Below are 16988 nucleotides of genomic sequence, written 5' to 3'. Positions count from 1 at the left end.
ACATGTTTCAACCCCCAACCTGGAGGACCAGGAGACTGTGTTCGTCAGACCCCTAACCATTGACCAACCTGGTATGAGAGACTCTGAGTGTCATGGGACACTCCCCATAGCTCATTGGATCGTTGAGGTGCGCAAACCGTCACACCACAGTAAGGTTCAGTCTCTTCGTGACGGGTATCACAATTTTTTAGTTTACCGAAGCGTGCCTTTGAGGAACTAAAGCGTTCTGCTTGTGCTCTGAAGTCTCCAGCTATGACTACTGCATTAGAGCTCTTCGTAATGGATAGGTGTTAGTTCCAGATAGGAAGTACCGTTCACCGAACCGGGGCTACTATTTTGTGGTGCATAATTAGGAATCGCAAGTAGGGATATATTGGTTTCCGATTATTGCAGGTTCTTATGAGGAACAGACGGTCGGACAGCACAGATTCCGCTATTTACGGGTATCTATTCGGGCCATTCACGAACTAGGGGTTATGCAAACACCAGCAGATCCTGCTGCGACAGCTACATAATCTCGTTTTTGGTGTCTAGACATTGAACTTGCTGTAAGCTCCATCGCGATGCTTTGTTCAGGTGTTCAGCAGATGTCTGTTCTAAAGTGCACGCGGACTCGGTTTGCTGGTTAATTTGCTCAAGAGTTCACCCGTTAGAGGCTGTAATAAAGACAGGAGAGCGATTTGATTGATTTGACTGGTTGTTGATTGAATAGTTTGATCCATCGCCCCTAGAAGCCTGGTGGATCTGCCTACACTCGAACCTGTAGAAGAGTGCCTTGTATACCCGTCAAGAAGTGACTGGATCTTGCCGCAGTGTGACGGTCTGCGTACCTCCATAACACAATGGGCTGTACTGGGGATTGTACGTTTGACAGTCACATGCCTACCATAGTCTCCTGGTCCTTCCGATTGGGGGTCGCAACATGTATGGCGACTTGCTCCTTAAAAGTGAATGCTGTCCTGGCGGTGTTACACTAACCCCTTTGAGCTCGAGATGACTCAGTAGTTAGGGCGCGAACCTACTGATCGGGAGATCCCTGGTTCGAAAGCAACCTTGCTACCTCGACTCCTGTCTAGGTTTGTGAAGCCTGGCAGTATCCCATCCTTCGTGCTTCTTTCGGGTGGCATGGCAGCTAGAACCGAAAAGTTGCCACAGCCGGAGGACTTACCAACCACCGCTCCCTTACAGTTAGGCTTTTGAGTCAGAAGCCTTGATTGAGGACTCTACTCGTCTTCCTGTCTAGGTCTCCGGCCCTTGCCGGTATCCCAGCGGACTAGTTGAAGACTAACAATTGATCTCCAAGGTTTGGTTGTGTGTTCCGTTTCCCGTTTTCCGGTGATCGAAACTAGCAACTGAAACTAAGCTACCTATGGTACATGGTTTATAGCTGACAAACTGAATGTTTATTCATTTATGTAGGTAATAAGAATCATTCAGCTGTAACACCCTTTCAGTGATTAGTTGCCATGCCACCCGAATGAAGCATGAGGGCTGGGATACTACCAAGTTGCCCAAGCCTAGACAGCGGAAGTCGAGAGGTGGAGGTCGGGTCCTTCCGGACTCTCCGGTCAGTAAATTCGCGCTATAACTACTGAGCCAGCTCGCCCCCCTGCGGGTACTAAAGGTTTGTGTAATCTGCGCACGGGACCTAATGAGTTTTGTGTTTTTGCCCTAGGCAATTTTTATTCATCGTGTCAGTTCAGAGTTGTTCATCGAACTTTTTTTTCGTTTCAGACGCCGTGTAATGCGCTTTCTTAAAAAGCACCTCTCATCTATTCTCACTACTATGAGGACTCTATCTTCCTGTCTAGGTCTCCGGCCCTTGCCGGTATCCCAGCGGACTAGTTGAAGACTAACAATTGATCTCCAAGGTTTGGTTGTGTGTTCCGTTTCCCGTTTTCCGGTGATCGAAACTAGCAACTGAAACTAAGCTACCTATGGTACATGGTTTATAGCTGACAAACTGAATGTTTATTCATTTATGTAGGTAATAAGAATCATTCAGCTGTAACACCCTTTCAGTGATTAGCTGCCATGCCACCCGAATGAAGCATGAGGGCTGGGATACTACCAAGTTGCCCAAGCCTAGACAGCGGAAGTCGAGAGGTGGAGGTCGGGTCCTTCCGGACTCTCCGGTCAGTAAATTCGCGCTATAACTACTGAGCCAGCTCGCCCCCCTGCGGGTACTAAAGGTTTGTGTAATCTGCGCACGGGACCTAATGAGTTTTGTGTTTTTGCCCTAGGCAATTTTTATTCATCGTGTCAGTTCAGAGTTGTTCATCGAACTTTTTTTTCGTTTCAGACGCCGTGTAATGCGCTTTCTTAAAAAGCACCTCTCATCTATTCTCACTACTATTCAGAATTTCACCAAGGTTGCTGCACCGGGAGGCAGAAGCAAACGCTTGTACGAAATACAGGAGCATTATATGTCAACTGAATCATGCCTAAAGGTGGATGAATCAGATAGGGTTTTGGGTTATGCTTCCAAGAAAGTTTGTCTTATTTTATTCCAAGTAAGCAATCCATCTACAGGACTGCCACGAGGTTATAGACGGTGCAACCCCACCTTTACACCGGGCCTTCAGCTTGTTCTTATTTCGAAAACTTCAACCCTGCCTACCGGATTCTCCTCTACAGCTACTTATACAACGTCGAGCTGCGTCGAAGTTTACCTAATAGCTGACAGAATGTTTATTCATTTATGTAGGTAATAAGAATCATTCAGCTGTAACACCCTTTCAGTGATTAGCTGCCATGCCACCCGAATGAAGCATGAGGGCTGGGATACTACCAGGTTGCCCAAGCCTAGACAGCGGAAGTCGAGAGGTGGAAGTCGGGTCCTTCCGGACTCTCCGGTCAGTAAATTCGCGCTATAACTACTGAGCCAGCTCGCCCCCCTGCGGGTACTAAAGGTTTGTGTAATCTGCGCACGGGACCTAATCAGTTTTGTGTTTTTGCCCTAGGCAATTTTTATTCATCATGTCAGTTCAGAGTTATTCATCGAACTTTTTTTTCGTTTCAGACGCCGTGTAATGCGCTTTCTTAAAAAGCACCTCTCATCTATTCTCACTACTATTCAGAATTTCACCAAGGTTGCTGCACCGGGAGGCAGAAGCAAACGCTTGTACGAAATACAGGAGCATTATATGTCAACTGAATCATGCCTAAAGGTGGATGAATCAGATAGGGTGTTGGGTTATGCTTCCAAGAAAGTTTGTCTTATTTTATTCCAAGTAAGCAATCCATCTACAGGACTGCCACGAGGTTATAGACGGTGCAACCCCACCTTTACACCGGGCCTTCAGCTTGTTCTTATTTCGAAAACTTCAACCCTGCCTACCGGATTCTCCTCTACAGCTACTTATACAGCGTCGAGCTGCGTCGAAGTTTACCTATCCGAATCTGTGGTCTAACACATGCTGCAGTCATCCTATTGTAAATCTGCCGTCGGAGCTGGTTGAAGAAAATGCCTTGGGGGTGAGATTAGCAGCACAGCGGAAGGTAAGTATGTGTGCTTTTCCTCTGTTTGTGTTTTCTGTCGCCGTTTCGGCGAAATTACATATGAAATTACATATGAACACTCGATGATGATACATTTGTAGGTGTCTTTCTGCAATAAACTATGGCCCATTGTTTATAGGCGATCGCTGTCGATCTCGTACGGTGTTGAGTAGGTACACTTGTATGCGTGTAAACCGTGTAGCTGTAGTTAATCGATATAATTCGCTACGAGTTTCCCACGTTAATACTAACTACTTTGATCCTGGACAACAAGTTTGAATTGATGAGGAATTATTTGGGAGCAGCTAATGGGTCGGTCGATCCAGGTATTCAGGTTTGAAAACAAACAGGGAGACACTACGTCTTTCAATAAACCGAAGGGTATGCAGCGCTTCAGTCCCACTGCATGATTGGTCCACATCAAATGATTCACCGGCTTTGCGCAAATGGTGTGTCGTGTATGAACAACACACTGACGAATCGGAATCTAACCATATGTGTACACACACCGCCGAGCAGGCACACCAGTTCCTGCTAGACTGACACCACTTGGCCACTGAGTTGTCTAGATGTCCAGCCGATGTCTAGCTGCGATAGTTCCGGGATCCTCCCAGTGCGTTTTGGTTTTGTGAAAGAAACCATTGACGTTTCATGCCTATTTTGATGTCTCTCTAAATCATGAGTCTCTTGAGGTTGATACAAATGCGACAGCGAAGCATCGTTGGTGAACACTGATGTCATACTGTTGATTGTGATGATGACGATGATGATGATGATGATGATGGTGATGATGATGATGATGATGATGATGACGATGATGATGATACATCTGCTGTTGCTTGGTAGCTGAAGCGAGACCATTCATTCTTCCATAAAACACTACCCGTCGAACAAAACTAATCAGCGTTAATTGCGGAGTCGGATAAGAGGAAATGAATTGTTACTTCTTATTTTAGTGAACAGTCTGAGGGACCACCAGCTTGGAGGCCAACCGACTGAACACATACCTTGCATAGGCCGTGAGTGTGCTGTGAGTATGGGTTGTATAGCAGTCCCTAGACAACCAAAAAATCGTCCGGCTGTAGCACCCTTGCGGTGCCTAACTGCCATGCCGCCCGAAGGTTGCACGAGGGCTGGGATACTGCCAGGTTGCCAAAGCCTAGACAGGGGAAGTCGAGAGGCAGAGGTCGGGTTCAAGCCATGAACCTTCTGGTCAGTAAACTCGCGCTCTAACCAATTGGGCCATCTCGCTCCAGGACAACCAGCTGATATATGGAACCGGTAACGTGCTTACTATCAGAGTTGTTTGCCTCGTCCCTTAGCGTCTTTCGTATTTCATGCCTTCGCACATCTCAAGTGGACCTGCCGCTGTCTGGTCCAGACTGTTTGGATGTTTGTGGCATGTTAGCCTCAAATCCCTTTCTCTTTTTGTTGTGGGTCACTAAATAGAATGACTTGGTCGTACTTCAGTTTAGTACCAGTGTTCTGACACTGGTGAGATGGCTGTGGTTGGAGCGCAGATTTATTGAATGGAAGGTCCATGGTTTGAAACCGACCTCTGCATCTCGACTTCTCCTGTCTAGGTTTGGGCAGTCTGGTAATATTCCAGCCCTCGTACTTCCTCCGATGGCAGACGGCTAGGCATCGAAAGGGTGTTACAGCTGAATGATTGAAGGAACACTGATGTTTCTTTCAACGGTAATGACAACAACAAGCGCGTGCTTGACGCAACATGATAAAAGCATTGACCTGGTGGATCCGATGATTCGGACGTTCAGATGAAGAACGAGCGCACCGATTTCGCATTTTCGAATTTGGACGGTCGGGTTTCCGTTGAGAGCGATAGATGCTCGAAGTACAGCTAAGCATCGCACACAGTACTGGAACCGGGCAGGCGAAAAACGTCACAAACGTGATTGCTGTTCAGCTTTTCAGGACGCACTTACTCCGTTACCACTTGACCCGGTTATTGGCTTTCTGTGTGTTTTTCGCACGCCATAGTAGGCTTCGAGCTCGAGGTTGTTCCGTTGGTAAGGTGTGAACTTACTGACCCAACCTCTTCATCTCTGATACTGGGCAACTAGGCAGTAACTCAGCGCTCGTGCTTCCTTCGGGTGGCATGGGGACAATGCATCGAAACGGTATTTCAGCTGGATGGTATGTTTTTCGCGTTTTGATTCAGTTTTGTTTCGGCAACTGCAGATTCCGTTTTTCGGGCAGTGATGTGGCAATCGAGAAGGGAAAGGAGGTAGTGAGCTTCGTAGTTTCAACGAAGAATGGAGAATGAACCCTTTTTTGTGCAAGACACTGAAGCGTTCTTAAGCCGTGAGACGTGGCGACATTCTGTCATGCTGTAAATTTCCTTTGGATCAACTTCTGCTCGTCACATATCTTGTAGGCAAGGTGAGATAAGATATCATCAAGTACTCTATGGAAGACGTTCATTTGTATCTTTCGTCGCGAAACTTGTACTCCCTCCAATAAACGTCATCTGATCCCGTACACACCATTGCTGTCAGTTTGAAACATCCCTTGTATGGTAGTTCGGACTTTCGTACTTGAATGCGATAGATATTTGTCACGGTTTTGCGAACTTTAAACTAAGATTGGCATGTGTGGAGATTTAGTGGCCTACACGTGACAATTTTAACGCTCGGTTTTATGCTGGTTGTGTAAATTGTATCTAGCATGCGGATACATTGGCCCTAAAGCCGCCGTTGATCGGAATGGTCTCTCTAGTGGCGGAGGATAGAAACTGTTCTAGTAGCTGTTCCTTCATGCGCCTAATTCTACCGCATCAGTGCCTGTTCTTTAATTCTAGAATGAGGACGGTGTAGTTTTTGATTCGGTGACCCATTTACCTAGGCCCCCCGAGAACAGAGAAGCGTCAACGGCAGTTTAACGGGACATGCCAGTGCGATCACTGTTGAAGGTTGGTTTCTGCAGCGGTCACGAGGGTTCACCGTACCTGCCGGCTGTGATGGCCAGTAATTGAAAATTTTTATAGATCGCTGTTCCGGAAAGTGATTTTGGGCTAGCGAACCCACCCGTGTAGACCATTCATTTGCGCACGTTAGTCAGTGAGTATCTTACGATGATCTTTTGATCCCTCTTAGTATAACACACGTATCGAACAAGTGCTGAGAGCCTTCCAGAAACGGATAAGACAAGTACACGTTGGGCTTTTTCTCCTGAGAACATACAGCTTCGGTATCTAGCCAGATGTTGGACCAGGAACTGGTCTTCATTCTTGTGTAAATGCAGTTAGGAGCGGATAAAACAAGTACACGTTGAGCTTTTTCTCTTGAGAACATACAGCTTCGGTATCTAGTCAGATGTTGGACCAGGAACTAGTCTTCATTCTTGTGTAAATGCAGTTAGGAGGGGTTGTGCCAACTGTCTTGGCATACAGGCTAATTTTTTGCCCGTCAACTGTTATAGAGGCTTGTACAATGGTCTTCCTTAAAACCGGAATCTAGTGAGCTCTCTATAGCTAATGAGGCAGTTTCTAGATGGATTGTACCTGTCAGTGTATGTTGCTCTCATGTATGCTTGTGGTGGATACTGACTCTGACGTAACTTTTAGTAATTACACTTTTTCAGATCGAACACGAGCTAGGGATGCGTTCTGAATCCGTCGTCCCTTTATCTTCCCTTCACTTCCTCACACGATTCATTTATTCCGCACCAAATGAACCGTCAGACAATTCTCAGTGGGCTGAACATGAGATGGACTACATTTTGGTCAGTATTCTGGATCCGAAAATAGGTAGGTTGTCCTCGGTTTAGGACTTGGTCCTTTCAGCGACTGCATTCCCTACCGTAGTTCCCTACACAACCAAAACAAGTGATTGTATCTACCTATGGCCAGCCTGAACTTCCTAAAGCATCTTGTTGGATGCAATTTCATCCCTGACTACCAACAACCACTTTTGGAACCATAAGTCCGGTCTTTTAACCTGATCGTTCGGTCCATTCCCGTCGCCTTTGTCAAACGAGCTTTCCCACATCAAGGGAGTTGACAAAATCAGAAGAACGATTTTCTAAGAAAGGTATTGTCGGGGACTTTCCTCAGAATGAAGGATTGAGACCGAACTACTTGTGATGTTTTCATCCGTTTACTATCAGGTAACTTTCTCAGTTCCATTGAATGAGCCGTCCTTCTAGCTGTTCTGGGGACCCTGGCGTTAGAAGAAATTCGGGATGTATTTCATTGTTTTTCGGGATTATCGACGAATCCTTGTACATAGCCTGCTTTCCGGACCGACCAAACTTAGTAGCTCTAGTTAAATGCAGAATTGCTGTAAAATCACTGGATCAGACAGAGCTGACAATATTTATTTTTTTCTTACCTTTGGCGTGTTCCTTCCGCGACAGTTACAGTCTCTGTCGCTTTTGTTCCTCATCGTCGACACTCATTATTGTCCGATCTACGAAGGTTCTCTTTTCAAGAGGCCTGTCGCAAGCCGGCGACCAATGAGTGAGGGCATCAATTTTCTCATCTTCGCTGTCCGTCGATGTGTTGCTTGGCCATTTGTGAATGTCACCGGGAAAGTTTCCGAAAACTACACATTCCAGACTATGAACGTGTGTTTGAAGAAAAAATCTCCACGAATCGCGCGGTCGCATCAATCGCAGTCACCCAGGTCGACTAGAATGTCCTCACTTGCACGTACCGTCTTTTGCTACTTACTCAGTTTTGTTTATTTGAGTCCAGCAGGGGGCAAGAACAAACTGCAGTTTGTCCTCATCATAACGATGCATCCACCTTTCGTCACCCTCGGGAGCGATCGCTTTACATTTCCCATATTTTTAGATAATATTGTTATCAGACATGCATCGAAAAGACAAACCCATTTAAACAGGACTTTATGTTCGATTTTATCCAAGGCCTTATTCCCAATTAACCCCAAAAGTTACGTTTCTAATTATTTCGGAGTTTCACCTAGATTTTTTTGTATCCTACGTAGTAGTAACAAAGACGTTTTGAGACTTTGAAAAACTGTCGTCCTTTCAAACAAGGATGATCTAGAGAAGGTGGCTATTTTTTGTGTACCAACGGGGTTGCGAAGTGACTACGGGAGGGAAAACATGACAAACCGAAGCGAAAATAACGTGACTCGTGTTTTGAGAAAAATAGGTCCTTATGGATATCGGAAAATTTGGGAATTTAGGCTGGAGGTAATAAAAAACCCAAATATGAACCAGAATGGAATGTTAGCATTAGACACACCTTCCATCGGTATTCCGCTTGCAGAACTATAATTTAGGCTGACGTAATAAAAAACCCAAATATGAACCAGAATGGAATGTTAGCATTAGACACACCTTCCAGCGGTATTCCGCTTGCAGAACTATCTCTGTAACTACGTCAGAGCTCACAGTGTGAGTTTATCGATTACGAACATGACGGAGCCAATGTATGGTTAGTGTTTGGGTTTAGTTTGATGGTAGACCGTACAGACAAGTAGGTGGCGGTGCAACGGAGTCCCAACTGGGACCGAAATTGTCGTCGAATTAATGAGGTGTCTGGGAATTTGAAGTCTCCAATAGAGTATTCAGCGGTACCTAATTCACGATGTGGGGACGATATGTACGCCATAACGGGCGTTTCCTCACTCGTCTTCGACATCTTGAAGCAGTTACTCTAGTTTGCAGTTGAGTTCTCGTAGGGTAGGATGACAGGGCAGTGCATAGATTTCGATTACTTTGTTTAATCTAATAGGGTGGTAGAGCGAAAAACCGTTGCTACGGAAGTGAGACACAGCAGAAGTGGTTACTGGCTAACAATCTCTGCTGATAAGATTTCCCGAACCGATTTACTTGAAAATACGTGGAAAGTAGGCTGCAGCGGGACCAACTGATTTTAATGGAGGCAATGGTCAGTTTTCATGTGTTTTTCACAGATCTAGTGGCAAGCTGTCTATTATATCGAACGTCAGACATTTCCGGCGACAATATGTGGAACCTTGTTTACAATGATCCCGCTAATATTTGCCGGTGTTAAGGACAGATTACCCATGGAAGCACACAGTTTGGTGATCTGTTCGTTTTTTGCTGATCAGTTTGGATGAATGGCCGGGTAATTTTATAAAAGAAGCATGAGGTGTAGGGAAATTGCTACAGACTATGTGGCTGTGCAACCAATCAACACGTCTGAAGCAACACTAATTTGCGCGCACAAGCCTACAGTATGCGATGAAAAACGTTTTGTTGAAGCACCGAAGTTGTCACAGTCTTTGGCTCATGCAACTGATTGCTGCGTAGATTGGTCGATGGGGTCTTAGTTTTCGGTGCATTTGAAAAGTTGTGCTCGTTCGTTTCGTTTGGTGGTATATCGATTAATTCATCCAGATGTCGACAACTGGTGAAGGGATCTCGAGGACCTGAGTGCTGATCAACCTTTGTGTTCTCTATTGGGAATGTCATTTTTACTGACTCCCATGTGTGTGGTAATAAGCGATTTCACCGTGTACGTTCTTGATTTCCTGTTGATTGCGCGACTGTGCACACTTCTCTGAGTCAGTAGTACTTTTTTCTAGAGATTTTGTCCAAAAGATCGTTCCCGAGCGCTTTGTACCTTCGCATCCTAACCCTACGCCCGAGAATACTTCCTTTCACTTCAGCTTTCTTTCAGCTTTGGCTTGTACCGGAAAGTTGTTTGCTACTTTTGCTGACTTTTCTGCTTTTTTTTGCGCAAATTCCTCACCTCAGNCCTTCAGCTTTGGCTTGTACCGGAAAATTGTTTGCTACTTTTGCTGACTTTTCTGCTTTTTTTTTGCGCAAATTCCTCAGTATATTAGGATTACATCATAGGCTATCTGGAATTCTGTTCCGATCAGTACCCCTTATTTAAGTTCACTTTGCCTGGTGGTAATCAGTTCCTAACTTAAACCAAATTCCAACGGTAAAACGAGCTTGCAAAATGGGACAACGAGTCGATGTCCTACACTTTTCAGAGCTCGTGACGAGACGTCTAAGCTACACTGGCAATAAAACAGTCATAGGCAAAAATTGTAAAAGGTGGCCTGTCTTGAAGCAGCTCTGTGGCAGCAGACTCAATGCAAGCACGAGAATCTCAATTATTAGTTCTTCAGGATGTCTCCTACTCCGTCCTCAGAAACACCATTTTTATCTCCCTAGTCGACGATCGTCCTACATGATGGGAATTGCCCTGTTATGTTGTTTCCGGATGTTTAAAAAGATATACAGTCCCTTCCCAGCTGTTGATTAATCCAGACTTGTCTTTCTGGATCAATTCGGCTCATTGAGCGCGCTTCCCATTGGTTTAGGCCTTTTGAAAGAATATCCAGCTTACTCATAGACGCTCGCGCTGTATGCTTGGTGTTTGTGCATTGGTTTGCTCCAGAACCCATCATCGTCGTCATCACCATCGACGACACATCAGTGTTCAGCACTGATAATTCGCTACCTTGCACTCACAATTCGTCTGAAAGCCTTGCGAAGAGAAGGATAAATGTGAATGAAGAAGGGATTAGTGCTATTCTGTCACAATCATTCCTGGATTCCTATAACTCCAAACACCCATTCAGGTAATCTGGATAGAAACTGACAACTAGAACGCCGTCGACATTGATTAGCTGTCATATCTTGTAGCGTCTGCAACCATGCTCAGTGAGAATCACGCGGACCTCATCCTAGAAGGTGATTCGTACTGACAATGCCCGGACCTGGTAATCGATTTACTTTACCTCTGCCGGGTCAAAGGTTTACCACTTTTCTGCCTTATCAGAATCGGATACGGACAATGGCACTCTTCGGCAAACGGTGACTCGCTGCCTGCAATACATTTCCAAACTACCACAGCTTTTGGCGCTGGACGCATTCCTTGATCGAACTTCCTGTTGCACATCCGAATACTCATTTTCTGATTGCCTGTCGGAAACCTGGAGGCGTCTTGGTTCCGCTTGGAAGTCTTCTTTTCTAAGATGTAGGCAAACTGACCAAATAGGAGCTACCTAAGAACTTCACTCCTTCCTTGAACAATGCAGGTTAGAGGTCTTCCAAAACAGGATCGGTGCCGCTTAATAGAAGATATGCAGCTATAAGTCTCAGAGATTGTAGGGGGTTCCAGGTTCTGCTGCCGTTTGAGGATCCAGGTTAGTGGCAACAGATGGCCACGAAAATTGTTTAAAGTATGTGGCCGATGTTGCGCCACCTTGATCTTTCATGCTTGTGCTCACAGGCGGTTTCAGGAGAGCGACCAGGCAGGACAACTTGAATATTCCTCTGGAATTCATGGCCCTCTGGACTCTTCCATTTTTTAGCGTTTCGTGTCCACCAAGCTTTACGATAGATGCTCGCTGAGTTTCATCTGATTTCCGTTAATCCATCGGATCGAATTATGTTCGGGACCGGCAGAGGCGTTTCTCCGAGATTCAGTCAGCGCCACTGTTTTGTCCGGTATCCAGTGTTCCAGGTGACGTGGTAGCGCCGTGCCACAATGGAACACCTAATATTGTGTAAGAATGGGGTGATCTCGTTCAAGTTAGAATTGACGGTGCGACATTTAGAAGAGTCCAGAAGACGGTCCTGGTAAATTAGTCTAACTTCGACATCTGCCGGCCTGTCATTTTCTAAGCCATTAGTCCGTCCCATATGTTCCGTTACGCAGTTGCCGGAGTGTAGATATTACCACAGTGTCCTCTATAGAGGTCAGATCTCTTACCAAGCTTTCAGAAGTAGGGTGGATGGCTGGAAATAGACTATCTTTCATAACTTTCCTCATTAAAACCCGGCCAACTTCCAACGTTCTCAACAGTGGGATTGCGGTGACAGGGAGCCTCGTTATTCCGGCATGGCCACGACGGTGAATGCGTCTCATCCTACGCGCACTACTACCCTCCGGCCGACTACTGCCGTCGTGTTTTTCTGTAGTTTAAATTTTTATCAGATAAGCTAGAACGTATGTTCCAAGGGGCACCCAAATAGAGTTACGCGAGTTCCACAAATTCCAAATATAGGTCATATCTTATTGGAAACACAGGTGAAGTGTCTTAAACTTATTGGTTTATCCAATCATTGCTAAGAGATACCTTTAGTGCTCTTAAGCTTCGCCGGAGTGGACCTTAGTACATTGTTGATAGTAGAAGCTCGCGAGAAGAAATCCATGGACCCAAAATTGTAAGGCGATTGTCGTGTGTTCATCAATACAGCAACCACCACAACTTGATTAACTTTTAACAAATGACCTAGTTACTCACTCTTCTTTCCTTGATTTTGTGCACTATTAAGAGAGATGACCACATCCACAGACCTATTTGAAATTTTTACCAATCAGATCTCGCAGCAATAAAAAAAATCATTCAGCTGTTGCATGCCTTCGGTGCCTAGCTGCCCAGCCAACGGAAAGAGGCATAAGGACTGGGATACCGCCAGGTTGCCCAAACCTAGACAGGAGCAATCGAGATCCTGAGATTGGGTTCGAACCATTGACATTCCGGTGAGTAAGTTCGCTCCTTAACCACTGAGCTATCTCGATCAATAAGGGACATTCGTTTTAGTTCAAACTGTCGTCCGTGGGAACAAACTAAACCAGCCTGGGTTAAGTAGTACTCAGGACAAACGTGATCCCCCTTCGTAAAACATGCACATGTCCTCAGTGCGAACGACGAGCAAAGTTCAGCATCATCTGAGCTCGAGGCTACGAGTAGGATGTTCACTCGCGCCTATGGCTACGGAAATGCGTATTCAAATGTGCGGAAATAATGCAATGCAAAAATCTTGAAAATTAACGAGGCGGAAGTAATGAAACAATCGGGGTGGCGTACCGGAAATTATAAATTACCCCGTAAGTACATGGAAAAAACGAACCAACCACCAACTACCCTTGGAACAATTTCGTTAAGCCGATCTACATTATTGTTGTTGAGAAAAGGTTTTCAGAATTTATATCCTTATCGTATCTTTCTGATGCACCTACTTGTCTCACCACACAGTTTTGTTCAGTCTTTAATGGATGTGTAGTTTACAGAGACAGATGCGGAGGCGTCGAGTCATTTGACAAGCAGTCTTTGTTAGTCTGTTGGACGGTCTTCCGACACAGGTCCAATCTACATAATCTATACGGAAATTGCTTTTATACCTTTTTTCCAAGTTTGATGACCGCAAGGCGGGCCGCCGATCTTTTCGCGGTTCGGGTTTTAATGTTTTACCCTAGAACTTATCTTTCACGGGGCATTTCATTTAAGTACTGCAAGTTCTACCAAAGACGGACCATATCTCATACGAACCGCAGGTCTTCAACTCATCGTTTCATGGGAAGGTTGCCAACAGAGGTGCCTTCAGTGCTTCGGAAATTCCGGATTGATTCCAACTGCATTCTACGTAGCACAAGCTGCGCGTTGATGTTCACTCAACTGCACCCAGGGGTTAAGGCGCTAATTTACTGACCGGAAGGTTTGTCGTTTCAACCCAACCTCTTCATCTCGACTTCCCCTGTCTAGGCTTGAGCGACCTGGCAGTATCTCGGCCCTCGTTCTGCTTTCGGTTGGCATGGCGACTAGGCACCAAAAGAGTTACGGCTGATTGGCTGCTTCCCACTGTGTTTTCCTTCCTTATTGGTGATTCGTCACCAGAGGGAAGGACCGTCTTACTATTGCACTTCCAAATTTGTCCTTTTCCCGTATTTTTAGTGCCGGATTTCTTAAAACTTGAGTCTACCATTTTATTGCGAGGTTGCACCGCGTATCCTTGTATCGGACAGTGGTCGGTAACTATATGTATAAGTGGTATGCATGTATAATCTCTCGTAATGGCTTCGCTCAATGAGATCGACCTGTTCTTTCAGATACAAACCTGGAATCAGGCCTCGTCAAACTGAATCCTGAGGAGGTCAGCGACGTCCAGTGGATAGGGGAGGATGATCTACACAACATATTGTTGCCAACCGGTGTTGAAACTGAACAGCAGGCTGTTAGCAGCAACAACCATTGTGACCTCAAACGACAAGATTTCACCCCTTGGGTACGTGGTCTCGCCTCCTCAGGCTACCTCCGTCGAATTTGGCGGTGGGCTGAGGAACACAGTGCTAATCGCAGCCATGCAATGGACTGCGAATCTAGTAGACCGGCTGTGTTCGACAAAGAAGCCATCATTCGTCTGGATAACTTCTGCAGTTAGCAAACACAAACTCTTGTTTATTTTATTATTTTCTTTTTGGACAATAAAATTTTTAATCTCCTGTCTGTCGATTTCAATCACGTTGGAAAATAAAGGTTCCATATGTTTTACTCAATGTGCGTAGATTGACTATTTCCAGTGGATCACCTTGTCGACCCGCTTTCAAAAGCTCTTTGATTCAGGGATCCTTCCAAGCACCAGTTGGAAATCGTAGTTGGAAGGCCAAACTTCACCTCAAGTTGGACGGTTTCGCCCGTCCGGATTGTTTTGGGATGGAGCAGCTGACCAAAGTATTTAATCGCTAAACCTTAGAGATTATTAATGAGCTTGCGTGCTCCGAAGCCCATATAAAGGTGAGTTTTTCTCTGAAATTTCGGTCTTTAACTTGGAGCGGGAAATTTTCTCCTTGGAGACCATTTCCCCCCATTATGGAAGAATGAGAGCGCTGATTGCCGTTTTTGAGGAGCTTACCACCACTGAAATGGACAAGGAGTCGGTTAATTCACAACAGCTAGAAAAGCACTTGATGAATTGGTTACCATTGATATAATAAAGATAAACAATTGCTAAAGCAGCAACTCCCGTTTGGTGCCTAGCTGCCATGACACCCGAAGGAAGCGCGAGGACTGAGATAATGTGAGGTTGCCTAAGTCTAGACAGGAGAAGTCGAGATGCTGGACTTGGGTTCGAACCACGGACCTTCTGGTCACGAAACTCGCGCATTAAGCACCGAGCTATCTCGACTTACCACCCATCATCTTCACCATCGATACTATAACGTCACTGTTCAACACGGATGCTTCGTTGATGTACAAGCATGGTTTTTTGAAAGCCTTTTTGTGAAGTAAATAATTAAAGTGGGCAAGGAAGGGACTTGCTGGTAGCTACTACAATCATTCCTGGGTGCCTATGCCTCAATACACTCATTCAGGAAATCTGGAGAGAAACCGATAGCGGGTGATAAAAAAGCGCTGATTGCTCTGGCTACTAAACGAAGGACCCTGATGTGACTCCCAGGTTTGCTGAAAGAATTCGGTTGTATGTGGTACATTGTGACGCCTATTCTCGATTTAGCCTAGTTTGGGAACACTGTGCAGTGCGTATCAACCTTGCGAAAGTCAGCATTACTGATTACTTGAAAAGCAATGAGTTTAATTTTTTTATATCTTCACAACTCATCACTTTGTACGGGCTTGGACTAAACATGTTGGTAATCATGAAGTATTTTACAGTCGCATTCTCGCCCAAGGGTATGTTGTTTCCTTCCATCGGCGTATCTTGCTTAATGGTTGTACTGTTTCTGAGCTGGTCTATCCCAAATATCTGGGTATACGGAGAAGTAACCTAGCATTAATTATTTTTACTGGGACGAATGAACCTATCTAGTTTCAACGTACAACTATTTCGGGATTTATTTTGATTTTCACATCGCTGTAGACGGGTTCTACCCGCGGGCCCCATCTTTGTACTCAGCTTCTGTTTTGATGAAAAAGTATGCCAGGAGGCCCATCAAAATGGGTTCAAGTAGAATATAAGGTTGATGTTGACTCGAGGACTGCGCCTACCTGGGTGAAACCGGTCGTGGGCTGTCGAAGAGTTCTCAACAACCTTGTGAGTAGTTTCCCTTATGGTTACAGTTACTTTTCAAGGACTTCATCCAACTCGTAATCTATTAGGTAACATCTCGTGAAAGGCTCAAGTGTCAAGTCTTTGGCCTTAATTATCTGTCGACAAGGATGACGTCATGTGACTGCTGCGTGAACAAAGTGTCTCCCTCTTTTTTAGCTTTTATCTCATGACATTTGAGCAACCACAACCCGGACAAACGAAACCTAGTTTAGTCGTCCCCTCAGCCGCAGTCACACAGTCATCGGAGACCAACAACAATGCATCGTCTGATCCATTGTTGGCCAATTTTTGGACCCAACTGGATCGGATCCAACCTACAGTAAGTATAAATTGCGGTTTCCTATAGTGAAAAGTTTCATTTTTCGGTTAGCATGATTGATGTACTGGGCATATTTGTGTGTCGAAAATAGTTTATCTATCGATGATTCAGAGACCCTTATCTTTTAACCCGGATTCCAGTCTAGGTTTTGGTCACTCCAGAGTCTTTCATGTAAAGGAAAGAGCAAAAGCGATGTAGTCTAGATGTCACAATCACTATACTAGATGACTAGGTTATATGGCTTACCACGTTTCCCCCATAGTTCTTATTCCGATGACTGGAATCAATTTTGGTGACAACTCTCTTCGAAAGACGAACGCAGAATCCACAATAATAAGACTGATCAACTGGTGCCAAAAGTGGGAGAAGATTGTGAGACCATTCCATAGTGTCGTCT

At 45.2% G+C, this 16988-nt stretch overlaps 3 protein-coding genes across 3 annotated transcripts in view; 1 reads left to right on the top strand and 2 right to left on the bottom strand.

The window, feature by feature from the left end:
* Positions 1-1223: 1223 nt before the first annotated feature.
* T265_10223 (hypothetical protein) lies at positions 1224-6561 on the bottom strand (the record flags this gene model as incomplete). The annotated part of the gene is made up of 7 exons (XM_009176532.1): positions 1224-1352; positions 1447-1635; positions 2015-2203; positions 2735-2897; positions 4478-4766; positions 4980-5162; positions 6549-6561. The coding sequence occupies 7 exons, from the start codon at positions 6559-6561 to the stop codon at positions 1224-1226; spliced, it is 1155 nt and encodes a 384-aa protein (XP_009174796.1).
* Positions 3033-16988, top strand: part of T265_10222 (hypothetical protein) — a gene marked incomplete at both ends in the record, with an annotated part of 16817 nt that continues 2861 nt past the window's right edge. Inside the window, 4 exons of the mRNA XM_009176531.1 lie at positions 3033-3212; positions 3253-3501; positions 7105-7270; positions 14312-14638. Of these exons, the coding sequence (XP_009174795.1) occupies positions 3033-3212; positions 3253-3501; positions 7105-7270; positions 14312-14638 (922 nt within the window). The remainder of the gene's footprint in view (positions 3213-3252; positions 3502-7104; positions 7271-14311; positions 14639-16988) is intronic.
* On the bottom strand, positions 9688-9930 carry T265_10221 (hypothetical protein; the record flags this gene model as incomplete). Its single annotated transcript, XM_009176530.1, has 1 exon — positions 9688-9930. One exon carries the CDS (start codon positions 9928-9930, stop codon positions 9688-9690), a length of 243 nt encoding a protein of 80 aa, XP_009174794.1.

This window comes from Opisthorchis viverrini, assembly GCF_000715545.1.
Source record: "Opisthorchis viverrini unplaced genomic scaffold opera_v5_346, whole genome shotgun sequence".
In the NCBI taxonomy this organism is placed as follows: domain Eukaryota; kingdom Metazoa; phylum Platyhelminthes; class Trematoda; order Opisthorchiida; family Opisthorchiidae; genus Opisthorchis; species Opisthorchis viverrini.
The sequence above is the reverse complement of the archived record's forward strand: the minus strand, read 5'-3'. Positions and strand labels throughout refer to the sequence as shown.